The following is a 24038-nucleotide window of genomic DNA, read 5'->3' as shown; positions in this document are numbered from 1 at the left end:
ATCTTGATGAAGTCCATAATAAACATACTTCACCAATTGTCACGTGAATGAAATGGCAATTTTTGCAACAAAGTTCATTAGTTACGTCTGCTCACTAAATATTACATGTTTTTCAACATTAACTGTAGATTATTCCTGGTGCAAGTTTGATAGAAAACACTTAACAAGTGCTCTAACACACTGGTTTTCTATCATTAAAAGAAACTAGTGTTCTGTTTCTAGTCAACATCCTGTATTTGATTTTAATAAGTGATTTGTTTGTTTTTTTGTTTTTTGGAATTTCGCACAAAGCTGCTCGAGGGCTATCTGTGCTAGTTGTCCATAATTTAGCAGTGTAAGACTAGAGGGAAGGCAGCTAGTCATCACCACCCACCGCCAACTCTTGGGCTACTCTTTTGCCAACGAATAGTGGGATTGACCGTCACATTATAACGTCCCCACGGCTGGGAGGGCGAGCATGTTTGGCGTGACGGGGATGCGAACCCGCGACCCTCAGATTACGAGTCGCACACCTTAAAGCGCTTGGCCATGCCAGGCCCCTTAATAAGTGAAATTGTTTTTAATGTAAATGTAAGAAACTGTAGCGAGACCAATAAGTCTACTCTGATCTGTCGCCAGGTGAGACAGCGATAAGTATTAGGGCTTACAACGTCAAAATACTGGGTTTGATTCCACATGGTGGATACAGCAGATGACCCACTAACTGCTACATATGAAATTGTTCATTTGTTTATTATTAGTTTTATCCTCTGTGCTTGAAACGAGAAATATTTCTTGCATTTTTACCTATAAAATATAATTTTAAAATTCAGTTTTCAACTTCCCCTAATTTAACGTTTACATATATTGCATACATTATTCATCATAGAAATTCAGAAAATCTTTATCTTATCAATGAATAAAATCATATACAATACTGTTGTATATATTATATATATAGATATACCACGCATTTCTAACTTTCTATTTTAATATAGCATTTATCCTGAATTGTATAATTTAGACTGTAAATATGACAGCTTCACTTAACATGTGGTCGATAAAGTTGTTTAAAAATGTCGTTCTAGCTACCTCGTTCTTTGTCATTCTATTGAGGTCACACCTGTTCTGTCCTTGTAGGAACATCTCTAACGCGGTTGAGTTGTGCAAGAACGTAGACAACTGCTTACTTCAACAGCAGATCAGGTGGTATATCGTAGTTAAAGTCTTCTCTATGCTTGAATGAGAATGACTCACATGATAGCGTTAGTAGATCCGGATAAATCCGACGTAAGTAATGCATATTGAATCTAAACAGTTATAGCATCCAGTAGAAGCAATCGTATCGTGTTTAATAAAAACAAGCACACACTCTTTGTTCTTAAATGAAAAAATATTGTTTATATTATGCACTATCCTCAGTTATTCAGGACTTAGAACTACTTGTCAAACACCTTGCTAAGTGAGCCAACCCCCTTGCTCTAAAGTTAATTCAGTTGGGCCTGAATATACAACGAAAAAAAATATAACATTAAGTCACTAAGAACAATGTTTAGAATATTTTTAATACCTAACTTACCAACAATTGTACTTGTAATAAATTCTTTATGTAAAATTGTAATCAAAATTCTATTTGCAAATAATCTCAGGTTCTTAAAGAAGTTGTCATAGATACATCATTAATTACAAAATAGTTATTGAACGTTGTCATAGATACGCAATTAGTTACAAAAAATTATTAGACGTTGTCATAGATACGCCATTAGTTACAAAATAGATATTGGACGTTGTCATAGACACGCCATTAGTTACAAAATATTTATTGGACGTTGTCATAGACACGCCATTAGTTACAAAATATTTATTAGACGCTGTCATAGATACATCATTAGTTACAAAATAATTATTGGATGTTGTCATAGATACACCATTAGTTACAAAATAGTAACTAGAAGTTGTTATCATTTGTTAAATAATATATTTTACCAATACAATGTAGATTGCATCACGTTATTTACAGGAAAGACCTCATTCTTTATCTGGTGGGTGTTTTCAAATCACGAAGTTCTTTTTTAAAAAGCGGAAATGAAAGTAATGTAAGACTCTTAAAAAAATTCTCTTACACATAACTTAAAATAGAGGTATAGTTGCTTCAACCTGCTGTGAAAACTGAATAAATCAGTAGGTAACTACATTCTTTATGTTTTTGGTTAAGAACTGAAACATGTCTTTAGTACATTGTGGAAATATACGTAAACACTATTGAGAGAATTATTAAAGGGAGCTTTACATTAGATAAAGAGTAACAACATTAAGGGAGGGAAGAACGCATATAAAAATATTTTAAACCCAACATAAATGAAAGCAATTATTTCATACAAAACATCAGTGAATTTTTATCCTTCATGAATTCATTATTTATAAGTGAGTTTGAAAAGTTTATAAAGGTTACAGTTTTGAAAGCGCACTTCTTAAAACATAAATAGATAAGCCACAAACTGTAATTTTTTAAATAGGGAAAAAGTGTAATTTTCACCTTTTTTTCAGGATGGTCAGAAATTTTTAAGAACCACCAGAAGTAAGAAAACAGCCAGTTAGCAGCACCTTATGACACACCATTAATACTAAAAAATTAGCTCTATGTGTGTGTATGTGACAAAACCACATCGGCCTATCTGCTGAGCCAACCGAGGGGAATCGAACCGCTGATTTTAACATTGTAAGTCCGTAGACTTGCCGCTGTACTAGCGGTGGGCAATTAACTCTGCCTTTTATAATGCACCAATACATTAAAGTGCGGATAACATTTTACTGCTCGTACCGATCCAAATCTGTTTTATCAGCCTTATGCCCTTTAACAAAGAAAGCTTTCACAAAATTTTAAATACTGTAAGAAATAACTAACTACGATTTCAGATATGCGTACAATAGTTTATTTTTTAAAAACTATACATTATTATAACAAATAAGACTGATGTGAGCAGTGTCACTGAATTCTTTGTCATTTTAATTAACTACTAAAATCTTCTCAAGGTTCGTTAGAATATACTTGAAGACGGTTTGGTTTGGTTGGTTTTTGGAATTTTGCACAAAGCTACTCGAGGGCTATCTGTGCTAGCCGTCCCTAATTTAGCAGTGTAAGACTAGAGGGAAGGCAGCTAGTCATCACCACCCACCGCCAACTCTTGGGCTACTCTTGTACCAACGAATAGTGGGATTGACCGTCACATTATAACGCCCCCACGGCTGGGAGGGCGAGCATGTTTTGGCGCGAACCCGCGACCCTCGGATTACGAGTCGCACGCCTTACCCGCTAGGCCATGCCAGGCCACTTGGAAGACAATATTGACTTTTATTCACCAGAAAATCAACTTGTATCAACGAATGCAGATATTTAATAAGTTAATGGCGATGAAGGAAAGATATAGTTAATTAATTAATTAATAAAAACACTAAAAACGAATTGTTGGACAGATAAAACATATCAAGTATATATCAATATTAAATGATATAAACAAAACCATATTTTTTAATAATAAGGAAAATAGTAAATTTGTTGACGATCCCTCTTTTCCTTTCTTATTTTTGGCGGGAAATTAGGGTATAACAAGAAATCTTTAGTTCAAAAGATACGTTATTGTATTCTAGTGTCCTGATACAAAATTGAGATCCACCTACAAGTATTTAGTACGATCCAATTCGTAAACCTTCAAAGATAAACAAAAGAGGAATAATTTATTGGTAAGTTTAGAAAAACAACTTTGTTTTTGTACACATTTTATTTGATTTTTTTAAAACATGAGCCTTACAGTTTCTCTAGAACCTAATATTAATCTTGTACAGGAAGTACTAGAAAGAAACTTGAATAAGACTTTTCTCTTCAAAAGTGTTAGAGTTACTGGGATAATTTAGTTATCTATGTTATAAGATTGTTCAAGAAAAATGATACTACGCGTAACAACTGTGACCTAGGCCACTACGTCTATGATATTACAGCTGGTCTAAAAAAAAACTCGTTTGGAGGTAAAAGTTGTATGAGTGATAATAAAGAAAATTTTACATTGAAAATTATTATATTTTAAAAATTGCTTACCATTGAGCCGTAAAGAATTATTCAGGAAGGTTTGGATATTGTATAGTGTGTTTAAAACTATCTTGAACTATTGATTGGATGTTATTTATTTAACCTTTCAATTCTGCCCAGTGGCTACTTTTAGATTCTCCATATTTCTGGGGTTATTCCTTTAGATTTCCTTTGAAGAAACCCCATAGACAAAACAAGACAATTTTGAAACTTACTGCATCATGTCCAAACCTTTGTCATTTAAAAATTATAATTATATTAAATACTTTTCTACAGCCATCCAGTGTTGATATGTTACAAATTAACACTGTTGTTTAGCTGATAATATTCCAACTATTGGTGAATCTAGTCAAAGATTTCATCAATTATTAAATGAGATGAAAACACAGTTAATAAAATCAAATGTTTTTTTCTTTTTTAAATAAGACTGTTTCCTGTCAGATGTGTTGTGTGTTCACAGTGAAAAGTAATAAACTTGTTATCTATTCCACTGAAGCGTTTTATAGAAAAAATGATGGCTTGTGGAGTGGGAGTTTGTGATTCTAAAAATAGCACAGATGAAGAACATTTTTCTTTCAGTAAGCATCCAAACCTTGAAGATATGTAAGTATGTTTATGTTTCCCAGACAAACAAGCTGTTCTTAGAGTTGTATAACTATTGTAATTGAAGTGAAAATCATCATTGATAAACAGTGAATTACTGTTTGGTAAACAGTAAAATATTGTTTATTAAAGACCATAGGTGAACTTTGTAGAAAACTTAAAAGCACAAAATAGTTCTGAGTGATAGGAAATAGTTTCTGAGGCAGAGAGGACACCACAAATGAAACAAAAGTTATGATGAAATTCTCAAAGATTTTTTGAAACAATTTCTAAGATATATAAAGATACGAACAATATAGTGAGGAAAATTAGTTCTAAAAAGAGAGGAATTTAAAACTGCCAGCTGGGGTTGTGAACTTTTTTTCTAATGGAGGTAAATAAAAAAATTGAAGATAAGAAAGTGAAACATTGGTACAGTTTTTACTGTACCTGTAAGAAATGTTCTGGAACATTATTTGAAACTGGAAGGAACTTAGTTTAGGCAAGTGGCTGAATGTTTAAGATACCAAAATTTGTGTATGTCTCAGTAAACATTTGGTTATCACTACAGAGCTGGGGTGTGGGTGTTTGTGTTCTAATGTTTTTATGTCTTAACCATACCAAAAGACAGTTCAGATGTTTTGATATATCACTGTTGATTATAAAATAATGGTTATATATCATTGTAAAGTGTATAAAATAATGGTCATATATCCTTACAAAGTGAAATAAATAATGGTCATATATCAGTGTAAAGTGTAGAAAATAATGGTTATATATCCTTACAAAGTGAAATAAATAATGGTTATATATCATTACAGAGTGTATAAGATTATAATTCTCTTAGATTTTTTAGTTTATACTTTGTAATATCATTATTTTTGATTTGTATTATCTTTACAGTGATATGTTTGTGTACTTAACACTAGAAGTAAGGTTTTGATACCCGTGGTGGACAGAACACAGATGGTTCATTATGTATCTTAACTTTAAGCACTTGTTGAATTGTATTGTAAACTGAAGATTGTTCCTTTATTCTGTTCTTATTAAATGATTTAGTCGAAAGCTCCAGGCTGAATTTTCTCAGGAAAGAAACTGGGACCAATACCACCAACCCCGAAATCTTCTTCTTGCTTTAATGGGCGAAGTTGGAGAAGTATCAGAATTATTGTGAGTAGTTTGTTATCTTGTGTAGTACAAAGGATGAGCTTTCTGCATGGCCGTCTTATTGAGTAGAAGAAATTATTAACATTGGTTATAGAATTATTCTATGACAAGACAGTTTAACAAGTGAACATACATCCTTGATATGAAAATTCATTTTTATTGCAAACATTAGAAGAAAAACAATTCACTGTAATTGATTGTATTTTCTTAAATAATTAGAATAAATTAACTGTTGCTATGCTCTTCAAAACTGCTGTTTAAGTTTTTTCCTTTCTCTTATGTAGTCAGTGGCGAGGAGAAGTGCCAGATGGACTACCAGGTAACAAGGATCATTTTGAACTCAAGTTCTTAAAATAAATCATACCACTGTAATTTGGTTATTTTATATATCAAACTATAGTAACTATGTATAGTTGTAGTTTTTAAGTGATACAGTTGACTGGGATCTTACTATGATTTTTTACCAAGTGCACTTACTAGTCAGGGATGTATGCATTCTTTGTAACATACATTTTTGTTTAAATGTTATGATGACAGTTATTTAAAAAAATCTTATTTCATATCTGGGTTTAAAAATATGAAACTTATGAAATATTAATTTAATATTAGATTTATATTTTTCTGTTTAATCAGTTTTGTTATTCACTCAATTTATTTTTTATTAACTTAAAACATTTAAATTCTTTCTATACTGAAAACTATAAACGTTATTTGTTTTAAGTAGTTTTTTAATGTAAAGTAGGTCTTAAGATAAACGTAAGTTTATGATGACTTAATTTTTGGAATTACTGTATGGAATGTAATAAATTAATTCAATATTTAGATAAAAGTGTGAACTTAAAGCAATGAAGTAAAATTAAAAATAGGTGAATTAATCAGGCAACAAATATTTCTGGTGTTGAAAATTTAAAAATCCAGCTCTCATGGACTTATAGTTTGTTTTCTGTTTCTCCTGTAAATAGGATTACATATGCAATAAATTCTTTTTATTACTTACATGAATGTCTCAGTTTTTACACACAATCTTTGTCTGATCTGTTCCCCAAAACTCCATAGCTGAACAGTAAAGTGTATTAGCTATTTGCCTCAGTTGTTTATCTCATCTGATGTATGCCATCATGACAGGTCCTTGGCCACTAGTTGTTGTTAGGGGAAGTTATACAAAATTCTGCATATATGCTGTTTTAGAGGCACATGGCCAGCATCAATGTATGATATAAATAACTTGTTCACCAAAAGTTCTGGGGTTTGGTATGGCCTGGTGGTTAGTGAGGTCCATTCACAACCTGAGGACTGTGCGTTAGAATCTTTGTCACTGAAAATACTTACCCTTTCAGCTATGGGAGTATTGTAATGTGATAGTTAATCCCACTATTCATTGGTAAGAGTAGCCCAAGGGTTGGCAGTGGGTGTTGTTGACTAGTTGTCTTCCTTTTAGTCTACACATTTACAAAGAATGTTTGTTGGGTTAGTGAACTAATCTCCATCTTCTAAGCTAACAGAAACTCGTTGAAAATACCAACAATAGCAATTCATCAGTGTATTTAATGATTTTTATGACATTAACACTTCTACTTAGCCTAGTGTACATTAATTAATAATTTAGTTAGCTCTGTGAAAGTAATTTGCTTTAATCACAAGCTATCAATAATTATAATATTTTTTCTTAACTTACTGCTTTGTACAATGTTGTTACTTAATAACATGTTAATTATTAGTTGTTTAATTATTATATTAGGCTTACTGTATTTGGACCACCTGAAGTGAGTGTAATATAAGCCTCGTATTTGAGTATTTGTTGGGTAAAATGTTCACTTTCAGGTTTCTAAGTTAGACAGTCAAATGAAAGTTAGAGAAATTAAGATTGTATTTTAAACTGATCACTAGTTTACATTAATTGTTTGTGTTGTGTTAATGTGGTGTCCTTGGTTTGCATTTCCAACTGTGGGTGTGTTATAAGAGTGGAAGGTGTTCATTCTCTCTTTTAAAATTAGGGATGGCCATGTCTGAACCATAGGAGTCAGTTGGCTTGTTGGTACATACGAAGTGTTATTCAGGTCGTTGAAATTGTTGGATTGATAAACATGTTTAAATTAGGTAATTTATGGTTTTAAACATGCAGGTCAATTAAGTTTCCTGCTTCTATACAAGGTTTGAATTTTCATAAATGGAATAAACAATAAGTAACTTTCCTTCTTTTGAAAGGGTGGTCTGAGAAAGACAGGGAGCATTTGGCACACGAGCTTAGCGATGTACTGATATACCTGGTACGACTGGCTGAGAAATGTCGGGTTGACTTACCAGCAGCTACTAAAGAAAAAATTGCCCTAAACAAGCAGAAATACCCAGCAAATAAGGTGTGGGGGTCAAATAAAAAATATACAGAATATACAGAAGATAAAATGTGAAAGTTTGGTAAAAAACATTTTGACAGTAAATTTATAAATTGTATATAATGACAAAGACTACCATGAAACTTTCTGCTTAGCAATCTACTTTTTTTGTTCTCCGAGTAAAGTTTAACAGAACAAGTTTAGAAGGTTTAAACACTTTTTAAATTTAAAAGTAACTTAGGACAGAAAACAAATTACAACTGTCTTTCATTGTAAACATAGTTTCTGAAAACCTGTATTAGCTTTAAGATTTTTTTTTCTGATTGAAATTATTTGTTATGAATATCAAATCTGTTTAAGCAGTTGTCTTCTCATCCTTTGTGACAAGCAACATGTATGTAGCACATGAATAAACTTTGTACTTCCAATTAAGTTTTTCTTTGTGTGTGAACATGATTTTAAAATGTGTGCGAAATTTATGAAAAACTATATAGAATTGGTACATGTGGAGAACTGTTGAAGTTGCATTGTTACATATTTTAAGTTTTTCTATACCAAATTTTGTAGTCTATTTTAGTTGGTACAACTTGTATACAGCTAAGCCTGTTGAGTTACATATATTAAACATAAATTATTTGTAGTACTCATGTTGACAAAACGTTGTGTTAGTATATTACAGTTTTGATTTTTAAATCGATAGCCTGTGTATGTGATAATCAGTTTTTGTGCAATGTCACCTAGTAGCTAATTATTTTATGACGGACTTATGTCTACAATGCAACGTTTTGTTTTCGCTGTACTGTTTTATGTATATTTAAAGTATCTGGTGTCCTCTAGTGGCAATAAAGTGAACTGCCGTGTTTGATTTTTTAATAAATATGGTGTTTGAGAATTTATCTTTTGATGCGGTCCAGCAGTGATTACTATCAAACCTTTACAAGTTATCTGTCTGCAATTTCTTCTCTAATGGAGATTTTTTATATGTGTGATGCTTCTAGCTAGACTGAACAGAGATACTGTGTATATCATGTTTCAAACCCAACCTTATAACAGAGTTGCACAGAATTAAAAAAAAAAAAAAATAAACTTTTCACTAGCTTCTTGAAAATGACTAAATTACTGTGAGTGTTTAAAGAACAGCTATTTCTCACTGGTACATGGAACTTCAAAATGCGTAATACATAAATAATGTTAGTTTTCATCTATAGAAAGCACTACCTAATAACATACCTTAATTTTTTTTTTAAATCTTGTTTCAAATTTTAAAGGTCATATAAGGATGTACTAGCTCCTGTTTATAACAATGGATTTAAGGTTTTGTGGGCCCTACATCCCATGTAATTTTACATGGAATAAAATTATCAATGGGTCCTATTAAGGCCATAAATTTCAGTCACACAAAATCTACTGGTACTTGATTTATTTAGTTATTTTTCTTAGTATAGCAAGTGCTAAAAAGTAAACAATAACTAACTACAAATATAGAAAAAATAAAGGATATTTTCCAAGGAATGAAATCTACAAACGTTATTTCCACAGTCTACACCACTTTGTACTCATATTTTTCACAGCACTTAAGAGATGTATCAATGAAAATAGTGATGTAGTTTAGCAACACCAGTCTTTATCAAAAGTTTTCTTACTTTAAAAAAAATACTATCCAAACAATACTGATAGTTTTGTACTTGTTAAAGAAATATATTCTGGATTTAGGTTTAACTGCTTGTTAGGCTTGAAAATTGTTTGTAACAAAGATTGTAAAACTGTACTTTGATTGTAAAAAAAATATGTAAAAGTATAGCTGTTGTCAAAATAAAGGGCCAAATCATAAAGTTTTTATTACAAGTTTTTATATAGAAAGTTTTAATGCATGTTAAATATACAGTTGTTTGAAACAAAATAAGTAACATAAATTATTGTATAAAAAACATTATTAAAAAAGCAAACAATATACAAACCTGAATAATAAAATCGTTTAAAAACAAGTTGGTTTAAATTTTGTAGCTAATTTGACATTACCTTCTAACCAAACACATCTCAAAACTCAATTACAAATAATTGATTCATTTTCCCTAATTTTTTTCTGTGACCAGTATTGTAAAGATGTCACAGGTTCTGTATTACCAGTCACGCAATAATTTAAGATTTTTCAGGAATTAAATGGGAAGTGCAAAACCATTTTTACATTCAACCCAAACAGAAGTATCCAAAGACACGTTATATCTATAAATGCTGTCTAGCTGTATTCACATATTTTTAAAAGTATGCTTTCTTCTATTTCAGTTTGATACAAGTATGTCTAAAGTTACCAAACATTTTCACAGTTACCATATAGAAATTAAACCCTTAAAAATCTAGGGGGAGAGTTTCCTCTGCTCTTTTGGAAGAAAAACATTTAGTACTCTGACCATGTGTCAAACCTCCAGTTATGAAAGGTTATAAATATTGGTATACTGTTTATCTGGAACTTTCTTACCACTTAGTTTCAGCGTTAACTGAAAAACATCTTATTTAGAGTAACATGATCATATAATTGACAATGAAAAAAACAAGCAGAAAGAGTATATGTTTTATACTTCAGCATACAGTTTCACACATTTCTTAGATTTCTAAGATTAAGTCAATATCGCTGTTAGTGGAGAGTGATTTTGTAAGAATATCGTTAAAGAAGATGGCAGTAAGCAAGGCTAAAGAAAACATTGTACAGTTTATTGGAAGTATTACATACTAATACTATCTGATGTCACTAACCAATCAAGTCGGTAACAGATGTCAATTTTTTTAACTGGTTAATCGTCTCGGTATGCTTGTGACTTTGAAAACATTAAACTTGTCAGTACCAGGTAAAAACCAGAAATTTGTTTAAAACGTTTTGAAATTCGTACAGTGAACTTTTTCATAGCTGAACCTAACTTTTTTAAGTTCAATTTCTGAAATTCTGTGAAAAAAATGGGCAGTTATTTAATTTTTATTAATCATGAAGCATTTTAATAACGTCTTCATTAGAAAACGCTATGGTTTGTTTTTCAGCGAGATGTTGAAATTCAATATTTTTCTGCAATGGCATGGAATTATTTGACGTATGTTGTTATAACCTGGATGATACTACTGATAAAACACAGGCCTAAATCAAACTTACAAAATATATTTGGAAGAAAAGTATTACAGTCTGAATTTTTTATAACCAGTTATGTTCGAACGTATTTGAAAGCTGTAACCGATTTAACTTGAAATCTACGAAACTTAATAGCTGTCGATATTATATTACGGAGCTGGCACAAATCAAAAGATTAATTTAATCCACACTTTATTTATTTATTTATTGAGTTTTGGTTATTTACTTGTACAAGAAATAGATTATTAAATTACTCTTCTGTTTCAGAACAAAATAATTCAGATGAGCCCAAATATTAATGTTACGACATCGGCTCATTTGTTCAGAACCATACACGTGTATAAACTATCATAACCACAATTTGTCGCACGATATGGCAAAGCAAGCAAATTTCAAATGATTCGTGACACATGCAGTAGTGTACATAAAATAGGTATTAAATAAGAAAATGACTGAGTAATGGTTAGGAAAATCTGCAACCAGTTATAGACTCGAACCGAAGTGTAACCAGTTATTTGAATCATCATAATGCCTCTATCTGGAAGAAATTACTGTGAGGTACCTAATTGCAAATTCATCGAAGTATTTGGAGATAATAGCAAATTTAAAATTATATAACACTAGCTCTATAAGAAGTATATTACATTACCTATACGATAGCTTAGTAAAACGATTGTTACTATTATTACTCACCACCAAGAAGGAATGAGATGACTCTTGCCTCCTTTTGATGAATGTTTTAAGCAATAAAACTACAGTGGAATTTTCTCCCATAATCCAGGAGTATCCAATATAAAGTTGCCAGCATGCATCTGGATAGAATCTATAAAAGGGGTTGCTACTTTTGGATGAAAAACTAGGTAAGGGAAAATTCAAAATGACATGTTTTCATTGAAATGTCTTTATTTTGATGTCACCCGAGATTATTTTTACACTTAAATGTACAATATACGGACTGCCATCGCACTCCCCACACATATACACTAAGTAATGAGATCCTTACTACGATATAAATTGTTACTAGCCAACTTATTTGTTCTACCTAAACAAAATAAGAATATAAAACCTGACAAATTTCATATATAAGCTCTAAGTAATAATTCAAATATTCTAGGGTTAGCCTATAACTTACACTATCAATCTGGGAATATCTTCTTTTCCTTGATAAAAGCTTTGGTTATTTTACCTGGTTCAAAGATTGATGTGTTACACAATAAATAATCATTAAATATAAAGCCGTCTTCAACAGACACATTAATTAATTATAAATATACGAAATAATATCCAGATGAAATTAGCAACTTTCAAGTTATTCAGCTGTGTCGTGACTAATTCGAAATATTACAATAAAGAATGGTTGACGACTTCATGAGTATCATAAAACAACTGCACTGTAATCAGGATTACCTAGTTGAAGGTGGGGTGTAGGTCATAGAGGATTTTTTGTTGTTGTTGTTGGATAAAACTCAATATTTCGAAGTATGTTCTCTACTAGATAAACCTTCATAATGACTCACTATACTATGATTACAAATAAAATATAAGGTTTTCTTTAACCGCACTTCACTCCATTTCATTACCAACTTTGGGTTGTAATCCTGAGTTCAGTTATGTTAATGAATTTATCCAAATACCAGGATTGTTTTAACTCTTTTAAGACAAATAAATTTCACTAATATCTCCTTTTTTTCTCTCTCTCAGTTGGAATACTTACCCAAATTGCATAAAAACAATTACCCGTTCTTTTTAGACCTCCTGCGTACGTGTTATTTTGTAACTATTTAAGTTAAATGAAAAATGCAATATTTATTATTTTGCGTTTAATGACTTTTGATTTAAGGCAAAATATCGCGTAAGTAAAACATTTAGAATCCCCCAAGTGTGTTGCTTCAATTTACGCCAATCGTATCCTAGAATTCTGAAAAATTCGGGACCGCAACCCCATTACTGTTCTTTTTCTCCTTCACAGTGTTGGAGTGATGTGACCGCAAATTACGCTTCCCAACCTTTTACCATCAGTGTTCAGAAAGCAAGCGGGTAACGATATTTCTTGCGGCTGGTAGCAGGTAATATATAAACATTTAATATCTCTGCACCAAACTAGTAGATTTATTCATGCTGTATTTCAAGAAAAAACACTCACTTTACACAACTTAAGTATGTTGTAAAACACACACTTTATTTTAATGTTCTATGATTTCAAATCAAGTGCATGCTCCTGGGGCATCTGTTATGGCCTATTTATCATATGACGCTGTTTTAAACTATTTTATGTTAACAAAATGTTCCGACTTGCAAACTAGGCCTAATGTACATTTATAATCAAACTTGCCAAATAAAAGTTAATATTACGCTATAGACTTAAGTAAATTTACATAACTTACGGATACATATCGTAAATATTGTAGCAGAAGATCATGGCCTGAATTTGTGTTTTTCTCTCGCTTTTAATTATGAACAACAATGTACAAAATGAAAACGAGTTTACATTGCTTTAGAAATTAATTTAATGGAATACTAATATAATAGTTAATGAACTAACCAATCTTTTCTTAGCCCTTTCTCTAGGTTAAGCCTTACAATTACAATTACAATGTTTCTAAGGAAATCGCGGCAAGTACTTCATTTGTCCCCTGGTGTAATAGACCTACAATGAAACTAACTATGACTTTTGTGTAATAAAAGTTCAAACACACCCATCGCCATAATACAAATATATGACATAATAAAATACTGATATGCTTAGATCTTTTAGATAGTAAAAATAGGATCGACGCTTAGGTCTGTGAAGCAGGAGCTTGAGAAACAAGTTAAATTTTTAACATACATTCCATAGTTTAAGTTTGTTTTGTTTTTGTAGCAAAGCCACATGGGGCTATATGCTGAGCCCACCGAAGGCAATCGAACCCTGATTTGAGCGTTGTAAATCTGTAGACATACCGCTGTACTAGCGGGGGCCATAGTTTAAGAAAATATAAGTTATTTATTTTAAGAATTTTATCTTTGAGGTACAACTATCTATTTTCTTTTAAGGTATAAATCTATGTCTATATCTCAAATGACTCTTAAAACAGCTAAGCTTCTTATGACAAAAGTCAACACCAGTGACACCTGGGAGATTTCTAGAAAATTATTTTTTCCCCATTGCCTGCCAAAATGGAGGCTAATAGATTGTTGAATGACCATTTTTCAATGTCTAATTTCCACCGTTTGCATATCCGTGTTTATCACAGTGCAAATGGAGTACGTAGTTTTATTATAAGGTTTTCTTCTACATGTTGAAAAAAATCGTTTCCACTTAGTGTAAGTCTTGATAATAAAGGGTCAAACATGAGATCCACCCGACGACCAACCATTACCGTTACAATGAGTGACTTCTCTGTCCGAACACGTGCTACCTTTTGCACTGTCATTACTACCACTACGCTGATAGAGGGCGTTTCGGTTAAGTGTCGTACTAGGCGTTCCCGGAGTGCCAGGGCCCATGCCTACGTAGCGACCTAGAGGGCCATCGCTTCTAACATTCATTTCACCTCTCATAAACCTCTCTAACTTGTCAACACATGCGTCTTGATAGTCGTGAATCCACCTATAATGAGTAAATGTTATCAGAAAAGAGAAAGACATGACCAAATTTCAGCAAACACTAACGTAAATTATTACATTGTTCATTTTTTGATACGCTATCGACCATTCAACATATTACGTTGTTACTTGCTTTACGTTTTTTATAATATTTGTTTAGATACATTAGTACAATATCAGCATCTTAATAAACACAGGTACTAAGAAAATATTATTGATTTGTTTTGGATTCCGCGCAAAACTACGTGAGGACTATCTGCGCTAGCCATCCCTAATTTAGCAATGTAAGACTAGAGGGGAAAAACAGCTCGTCATTACCACCCACCACCAACTGTTGGGCTACTCTTTAACTAACAAATAGTGGGGTTGATCGTCACATTATGACGCCTCCACGGTTGAAAGGGTTAGCAAGTTTGATGGGGATTCGAACCCGCGACTCTAAGATTACGTGTCGTGCGCCTTAACCACCTGGCCATGCCGGATTGTAATTCTTATTGATTGAACTGGAAATTTCAAAACTCAATTGAAGAAATGTTTAAATGACACTGCTATAAAAAGTATCGCAATAACTTTCAGAATATATAATACATATATCTTTTAAGTACAAAACCGTTCAAATTGCCTGTACCTATATGTGCTAAAGAAAAAATTTAAAATTTAGAACTTAAATACATTCATAGATTTAAAGTTATTTATATTATTCTGTATTTTAATTTTTGAATTTAAACTTTTATAATACAAGCAATAAAAATATAAAACAAAGTACATCAATATCTGTACATGTTTTTTTCTCATTTCTAACTGTAATACGTTTTCAAATTAAAAATTGTGATAACCAAAACACAATGTTTATTTTGAAAACGTATTAATGCCCTGTACAGTATAAAGTTAAATAATCGTTTAATTGATTATTTCTAGGATATATACAGCAATGATGATTCGTAAATATATATTTTATTTTAAACATTTCTAGCCTAGCCCATTAAATTGTACAATATTCGTACAATGAGTAAATGTTTTAAAAATAAACAGTTTGATTGCAACGTATGAGTAACGTAAAGAAAAAAACAAACAAAAAAACTACGTGAAATAGAAAATGGCATGTAACACTTACGTCGACAGATGGCGATACTAACCTAACTCCATTGAAGTAACACACTGCTCTCATGTCCTCCGGTAAAGTTTCTGGCTCAGGCCATTGAAAATTGTCTAATATAGGAATTATATTACACTGACTATGAAGAGCTTCAACGACTTCCTGTTCCAGGAAAAGGCAGGAAATCAGTCTTTAAAATACAGTAATTATACCTCAATAACAATATAAAGTAACTTATGGCTAGCGAACGTATAACAAACTACATATATTATTTTTTTTTTCGCTATCGTTTGCCAGTTGTTTATAAGGGCAGGAAGATGATGGGGTGACTTGAATAAATTAATTGAAGTATTATATGTTTATTTACTTGGTTGTATTATAAGCAGGATGTACGTATAGGGTTTATGCCAAAAACCAAGTTTACAGTTCATGTATCATTACAAAAAGTCCCCACAATTTATCAATGTCGTTAAATTAGATTGAAAAATTGTACCCCTGTCAGTGTATGTTTCTGGAACAACGTTAGGCCTAGTGTTTTTATATATGTCGCTGCTTCTAACCACGCGTGTCTCTTTTAATTGAAAGATAAAGGACCTTACTAAAAGATATCGAAATATCAGTTATTGTCAAGACAAAATAGTTATGTCTTAAAAAAAAAACAATATAAGAGGATAAGATTGTTTATTTAATATGATGGATGTTAAAATAGTTTAAGTTTATGACCGGTGTGAAATAGTTTACTTTTAGGTAATAACACTGAAAGAACGAGAACTAGAAATTAATTCACGCAAATGAATCAACAATTAACACCAACAAAACATTTATTTAATGAATACTGTAACTGTCACTAATTTATTTTACGAGGCACTATATATTATCAGTTAGGACGAATCAGTTCTAATGCATTAATCTGAAATCGAAAACTTTAAGTCTTTAATGGTTTGCTCCCCAGTGGTATAGCGGTATGTGTGCGGACTTATAACGCTAGAAACCGGACTTTAATATCCGTGGTGGGCAGAACACAGACAGCCCATTGTGTTGCTTTGTGTTTAATTCCAACCAACTTTAAGGGTTTTGCAAAAAAATTATTGAGACTGAATATTTTGTCTTTTATATATATATATATATATATATATTTTACGAGAAGAAACTCGGTAAAACTGGATTTAAACATTTCCCATATGGTTAATAACTCATGTTTCATCTGTAGACCTGTAATACTGTTCTTATATTACACGCTGTTGGTTGCTAAGTGTTGACATTAGTTCGTGTTTCATATCTAACAGAATGGTAAAGTCCAATAACCTAAAATAAGCAAGGCTTTCTATTCCAAATTCCTCACATTGTATGAAATGGCTGTTAAAAAAGTCACAATTATTTTAACCCTAATTTTATCATTCTTATAATATTCTTGATCTTAAAATAATTTAAAATATCATAATTAACTGGGAAACAAAAATCTAGTTATCAACATACACTTCTCCACAATAAAATGTTAAAAACATATGCAAAAGAAACACTTAAATTATAAATATGAATGGATAAAATGTGAAATAGAATCGATGCATTATTTAAAAAATGTTTATTGTATTCTTAAACACTGCATTATTTATTCCGTATATTAGGATTCATCCGAGAAGAAAGGTGTACTGTAATATTTGAGACACGCCATGTCCACCATATCTTAGTTTTGTTGTTGTAATGCACACAGCTACACAATGGGCTATCTGTGCTCTGCCTACCACGGGTATATAAACCCGATTTGTTTTTCTTGCACCTTCAGCCTACAGACTTACCGTTACATCTTGTGTACTTGTATTTAAATATAACTTAAAACATAATTTACTTTTATTTACTAGTTAGAAATAACACGGAACCTTCATGTTGTCGAATCCACGGAACTCTAACTGGACTTCTTTATTTCATACACACAAAATTTAGTAAAATAATCAAAGAAAACATTAAGATTTTATTGGTGTTGAGACTGATTAAATTAAGAAAGAACTGATAATTTAACTGAAAAACTCTCTATAAGAACGGTGTTTTTCTGAGTTTGCACAAAATATTATTGTATAACAGTAAATTTATTCGATTACAACCAATTAGTTGGCAAAAGTTTCTTTATTTTAAGTAGGAGAGGATTGAATTTGGAATTGTGATGCCTTATAAGCTCTTAATTGTAGAGCTCAGCGAAACAGCATGACACTTGAACCAAACTGAAGGAAGACAGAAGATAGGTAGTTTTAATGGAGACAATAAAGTGAAATGTAATACAAGATAAATTAACTGTTCTCAAAGTGATTAAAACGTCCTTACCCTGTGAACCCAATCTTTACAATCGACGTCTCCCATACAGCGATCTAAAGCGTTTGGAGTTAGGACTAGGAGAAAATGTTTGGCTTGTCTTATGCTATTGAGGAGGTTGTTATCAAATTTCCCTGCTTCCAGTCTCTCCACGTCGATAAACACTGAAAAACCTCTCAACTGAAGGTGCACCTTCAGTAAGCTGTTCCAAGAACGACCATGTAAAGAAAAGTGTGAAAAGCCATAGTTCCATCAAAGTCTAGCGAATTAAGAACAATTTCATTGTGAAGGTCAAAGAAAATATGTTGTTTAAGTAACGAAACCATCGAATAACGTAAAAGCAAAAACAAGTATTTCTGTTATAACCAACAACTCTTCTAGGAAAGTCAATAACCAGGAAATTTTCTGAACAAATAATGCGGTCGTTGGCTTTTCGACGACACTTCTGAAAATTTGACATTTCTCTCTGTCTTTCAATCTCAAAGCAAGAAAGACAAGTGTAACTAAAGAATACTGTCTGTTCTTTATTGTCAAGAAAGACAAGTGTAACTAAAGAACACTGTCTGTTCTTTATTGTCAAGTAGATAAAATCCTTTTTACATTTATTATATTTATTTATCTTTAAACATATGCGTTTGTTTTCTTATACTATTTGGGTTTGAATCTCGATGGCTTCCTACGAGTGACTTACCTGGCTAATTGAGAGCCGTTTGATCTTCGATAGCTTATGAAGACGTCCAGGCTCTTACTGTTAGTGATGTCCTCTTCGCTGCCGGTTCTAGATTGTGCCAAACCTTCACAGAACACCCAGAGACAAGGTTGGTTAGAGCAATATTTAAACAATAAGGTTTAGTTACATGTTCGAATATTGTGTATCATATTTTTAGTTAGGCATCTTTACGATGATTAAACAGTAAGTGGTGAACACTGCAGTATTACGTTGTTAAGGAAACTAGTCAACTGTAAGTTCCTTTCACACAGAGATAACAATGCAAACATTTTATTGTTGAAATATCCATAAAAAAATGTGCCGTTAGAGGAAACATTGTAATACACTCTAAATGATTATTGTATCAGAAATAACAAACACAATACACACATATCGTAACTGTTATACACAATAAACATATCAAATCTCCTAATCTTTACACTATCAATATATATACAGGAAATGACATATGTTTAATGTCAGGTCTTTGCTGTAACATACTGCGATTAAATAACAAGTTTTAAGATAGAAAACTATAAAATGTAATCACTGTACTTGTTGCGCAGTAGCATAGTGAGAAGTTTGCGCATGTGCAAATTCACCCGGATGGGTAGAAATAGGAAGTTTCTACGTCTTCTGTAACGTTTTTGAAATATGGTAACGTTCCTTGCAAAGTTAGAACTACGAAACAGTCGTGATAAACATCTGTCTTAAAATATCTTGTAGCTACATAGATTGTGCATGACAACGAAATGATTCACTCGACAGTCTAAATCTAGCTTACTGCAAATCAACGTAATGTATGGGGGTAATTACAACTGAGTTTTTATTACTTAAGATCATGGGGTATTGCCATTTTTACCGTCTTTCAAAATTATCATATATAATACAGGTACTGTTTTGCGTTAGAGAAACCATCACGATTAGACCTGCAGCTCAAGGAAAGATAAAAGGATTAATATATTAGTTCTTGTGAAAACACGAGTTAACAATACATCGTACAGTCGTGAGTCACGCTTGTCGCCACCTGCCAAATAAATACCAGAAATAACTTTATATTATCTCTCTAACAAACAGAATGTTTCAGTTCAAATATGTAAGACGTTCTTTCAAAGTTTAAACTTAACTTAACCTGCGTCACAGGGATTCTCTCCAATTCCTAAGAATAATAAAACCTTTTTGCTCAAATCAGAAAGAGCACTTTAAACTTAAGCCTAACTTGCCTCACTTTGATATACTAGGACACATATGCAAGTTGCAAAAGTTTGTCAATGGCATTCGACAGAATATATTTGTTACTGGTATTGAAGCCATAAAACGAAAATGTTTCTAATGAATATTTAGTACTAGAGGTTTTCAGAGGTTGAGTGCATTATATTAAAACGATTTTGGGGGCCACAATATCGTTACTGTCCATGTCGCTATACCCGGCCATCCTCTTTCTGAAAACTGTGTTTCTTGACAGTTGATTCCATTGTCATAAAGCTATTATGTCGAAGTACGTCTCCTTTCTGCATGGTTGCTATAAGCCAGCTTGAGTACGAGAATGTACAGTATCATGAAAAATCGTTTAATTTCCAGTTCTTTAAAGTATGTTAAAGCTGAGTGACTATATCGTGGAAGCAGTTTGTTCATTTGCCACTTTTTCAAACAAAGGCCATTGTTCAATATTGTGTACAGTTGCCAAGAGCTCATGGACGAGTTTTGCCACTTTGTGTTCTTGTTACAATACGCCGGACTTTGCTTGTCATGACTGGGAGTGACTTGTTGCAGGTCTGTTCTTGGACGGTTTTGGTACCCCAAGTTGATCCACATTCCTTTTTTTTTCATTGCCATTCAGTACAAATAATTTTCTTTGTCATTAAGCATAAGACTGCATAGGACTATTTCTGCTGTGCCCACCGCGAGTACCGAAACCCAGTTTTGGCAATATGAATCTCTCAGACTTATCACCAAGCCACTGAAGTCACGAGCATCTATGGCGTGGGGTCTACGAGCCTTAGTTCAGTTATAATACAGAAATGCACCTAAAAATAACTCGAAAAATCACCTCATATACTCTCAATACTAAACTTTAAAGAGTGAGGGTTTGAAAATATACTTGACGTTTCAAGAAATTATGCCAATAAACCGCCTGTTCGTGGGGCCACCGGTGGAATAGTGGCGTGTCTCCATATTCACAACTCTAGAAACCGGGTTTCGAGACCCCTGGTGTAATGTACAACTCTAACAACAATAGAATGGCCTGCGCTGTAGGCTAGATATGTAACATACAACTCTAACAAGAATACAATGACCTGCGCTGTAGGCTAGATATGTAACATACAACTTTAACAACAATACAATGACTTGCACTGTAGACTAGATAGGTAACATATTACTCTATCAAATATAGAATGACCTGCGCTGTAAACTAGATATGTCACTTACAACTATAACAACAATACAATGACCTGCGTTGTAGACTAGATCTGTAACTTGAACTTATTTGTCACTTACTTTGTTTTCAGTAACTTTCAGTAATGGGATTCTGATCTAATGAACACAATAATATCGTAGCTGATTTACTTTTTATTTTTTTGTAAAATATCACCACTGTGTATGAACTTCCCCTATCGGTAGATATTGTCATTATATCACATGCCCTAGAGCAGAAATACTGAAAATATTTTAAACGTACCTAACAGGTCGAGTAAACAAGGTCATTGCCAAAAAATGTTTAACGCCCTTACGTCCCCTTTTCACAGCACCACTCTCCCAAATGCATCACACCCAATCAGCAAACTATACTGCAAGAGGAATATTTATGATCCCCCGACAACTTAAGGGACTATCATGTTTTTGCACAAGTTGTTAATTAACAGGTATAATCAAAAGGTCATGAACATTTTGTACTGTCCCTGGTCTAAGACCTCCCTGTTACGTTCAAAGATCTAGGCTGTAATGGACGTGCTGAGACATTCCTGTTTTGTTCAAAGGTCTAGACTGTAACGGAGAAACTGAGGATTCCTAATACGTTCAGAGTTCTAAGCTGTAATGGAGAAACTGAGACATTCCTGTTACGTTCAAAGGTCTAGGATGTATTGGAGGAACTGAGACATTCCTGTTACGTTCAAAGGTCTAGGATGTAATGGAGGAACTGAGACATTCCTGTTACGTTCAAAGGTCTAGGATGTAATGGAGGAACTGAGACATTCCTGTTACGTTCAGAGGTCTAGGATGTAATGGAGGAACTGAGACATTCCTGTTACGTTCAAAGGTCTAGGATGTAATGGAGGAACTGAGACATTCCTGTTACGTTCAGAGGTCTAGGATGTAATGGAGGAACTGAGACATTCCTGTTACGTTCAAAGGTCTAGGATGTAATGGAGGAACTGAGACATTCCTGTTACATTCAAAGGTTTAGGATGTAATGGAGGAACTGAGACATTCCTGTTACGTCCTGAAGCCACATTAAGTTCTCTAAACGCATGACAGCGGGTGTAACTGACAGTTTGGCTTTGTAATAAGGCAGTGGTATTAAGAGAAAATAGTCTATTTCTGTAAATATTCGATGAACTGACAGCACTTCTATCAGATGTTGTGTAACACTGCTGTACGTTTAACTTAATACATTGATCTGGTAAAACAATTCACAGTTTTTCTATTCTTTTCTGAAAGTTTATTTTAGTGCCGGTGAGCTGGGTTCGAATCCGTGCGATATAAAAAAGAATCTTCCATACTTAAAGCTGTGGATACATTAGCGGAGTGACAATCAGCCCCTTAGTGTAGGTGGTGCTGTTTGATTGCCTTCCCTCTGGTCAGTAGTTCATAAACAAATTACAAAGGTTAATAAACAGTAACTTGTCAAGAGACAATTATTGGTTAAAAAAGAACACGCTGTGCAACAATGACAGTAGTTAGGTTGACATTTTGGACAGATTAAATGGATGAAAAATGTTTGAACCAGCTGGAAATATTTGAACGTCGTGTAATTAGGGCTACATCCTTTTTAAACACGAGGTTTACTGTTCCAATAAGATGAAATATTTTTGTTTCTAAGGGAATACATTTATTGTCATTTGACTTCCTCTTCCCAAGGATGAGTTTAATATTTTCTTCAAGCCTTTCTCTGTAAAAGTACTGAAACGTTATTATATAATCATATTTAACTGACGTCATAACTTTTACTTTCTGATGAACATTCGAGCTCTATATTTAGTGAATTTTATATTTAGGACCATAAAGACGAGTGACTGACTCTTTAGGACTTTCAAATATATAAAAAGAAAGGTAAAATTCATCGTCACGTGACTATTAAGAAAAAGACATAAAAGAAAAATAGCTTTGTACGATTTTCTTAAATGAAAGAATTTTCGATGACATTGAAAGGTTAAAGTTCGTAAAGAAGAAACTGTATTGACCAATCACGATATACTAGCTTTCATTTTAGTTTTACAAGTTCCACGATACATAAGTTTAAAAGAAACAAAGAAAAAAAAAAAAAAGGAAAATAATTATTTACTTGTGTTGGCCTGCGTCAGTACGTCACAGACGGCAGATGTTCTATTAATCTAGTCATCATGCTGACACTTACTTGTTAAACTCAGACATTCAGGCATCTGTCAGATTCTTTACGAAGACGGTCATTTTTGTGTGTCAGGAAGAAACATAGTAAACACTTCTCTATCATCACAAAATACTTTTCAAACAAGCTTTAGACATAAGCTACTCCAACTTAGCACGTAACTAGATACATTATTTTACCAAAAAATAAAAACCCAGAAACAACGAAGGTTTTGGATATTGAGAACATAATGTCTAATTTATGTATTTTAAGGGTTGAGAACACAAGGGTTAATTTTTGATTTTTGATGTAAGGACACACACCTCAGTTTTTAAAGGTATAGTATATTTGTGTGGAACTGGGGACAATATGTCCCCTCTTCAGCTAAGTTGATTTGTCTCAGTAATTAAACGACCAGGGACAAGATGTCCCCTCTTCAGCCAAGTTGATTTGTCTCAGTAATTACACTTCATTGATACTATGTTCAAATTTTCCAACATATTGCGATAGTCTTAAGATTAGTTGATATCAGATAGTG

At 32.7% G+C, this 24038-nt stretch overlaps 2 protein-coding genes across 5 annotated transcripts in view; one reads left to right on the top strand and one right to left on the bottom strand.

The window, feature by feature from the left end:
- The first annotated feature begins 3574 nt into the window (after positions 1–3574).
- Positions 3575–8577, top strand: LOC143253857 (dCTP pyrophosphatase 1-like). Of its 2 annotated transcripts, none has more exons than XM_076508305.1 (5): positions 3575–3720; positions 4560–4666; positions 5705–5815; positions 6097–6131; positions 8018–8577. In XM_076508305.1, the coding sequence occupies exons 2-5, from the start codon at positions 4575–4577 to the stop codon at positions 8218–8220; spliced, it is 441 nt and encodes a 146-aa protein (XP_076364420.1). In that variant the 5' UTR covers positions 3575–3720; positions 4560–4574; the 3' UTR covers positions 8221–8577. The 2 variants fall into 2 exon arrangements, with proteins under 2 accessions (XP_076364420.1, XP_076364421.1); XM_076508306.1 differs by having other exon boundaries at positions 6097–6156; positions 8018–8160.
- A 1401-nt stretch (positions 8578–9978) lies between these two features.
- LOC143253856 (NAD(+) hydrolase sarm1-like) overlaps positions 9979–24038 on the bottom strand; it is a 48436-nt gene continuing 34376 nt past the window's right edge. For all 3 annotated transcript variants that reach the window (XM_076508304.1, XM_076508303.1, XM_076508302.1), the window contains exons 6-9: positions 18937–19039; positions 18258–18447; positions 15982–16103; positions 9979–14849 (exon numbers count right to left, since the gene is read on the bottom strand). In XM_076508304.1, the coding sequence (XP_076364419.1) occupies positions 14585–14849; positions 15982–16103; positions 18258–18447; positions 18937–19039 (680 nt within the window). In that variant the 3' untranslated portion in view covers positions 9979–14584. The remainder of the gene's footprint in view (positions 14850–15981; positions 16104–18257; positions 18448–18936; positions 19040–24038) is intronic.

Source organism: Tachypleus tridentatus, chromosome 6, assembly GCF_004210375.1.
Source record: "Tachypleus tridentatus isolate NWPU-2018 chromosome 6, ASM421037v1, whole genome shotgun sequence".
NCBI lineage: Eukaryota > Metazoa > Arthropoda > Merostomata > Xiphosura > Limulidae > Tachypleus > Tachypleus tridentatus.
The sequence above is the reverse complement of the archived record's forward strand: the minus strand, read 5'-3'. Positions and strand labels throughout refer to the sequence as shown.

Excerpts from the sequence above, each read along its gene's own strand:
- LOC143253857 (XM_076508305.1), top strand. The coding sequence starts at position 4,575 with ATGATGGCTTGTGGAGTGGGAGTTTGTGATTCTAAAAATAGCACAGAT. Across the intron at positions 4,667-5,704 it reads CATCCAAACCTTGAAGATAT|TCGAAAGCTCCAGGCTGAAT; the intron begins GTAAGTATGTTT and ends TAAATGATTTAG. Across the intron at positions 5,816-6,096 it reads GGAGAAGTATCAGAATTATT|TCAGTGGCGAGGAGAAGTGC; the intron begins GTGAGTAGTTTG and ends TCTCTTATGTAG.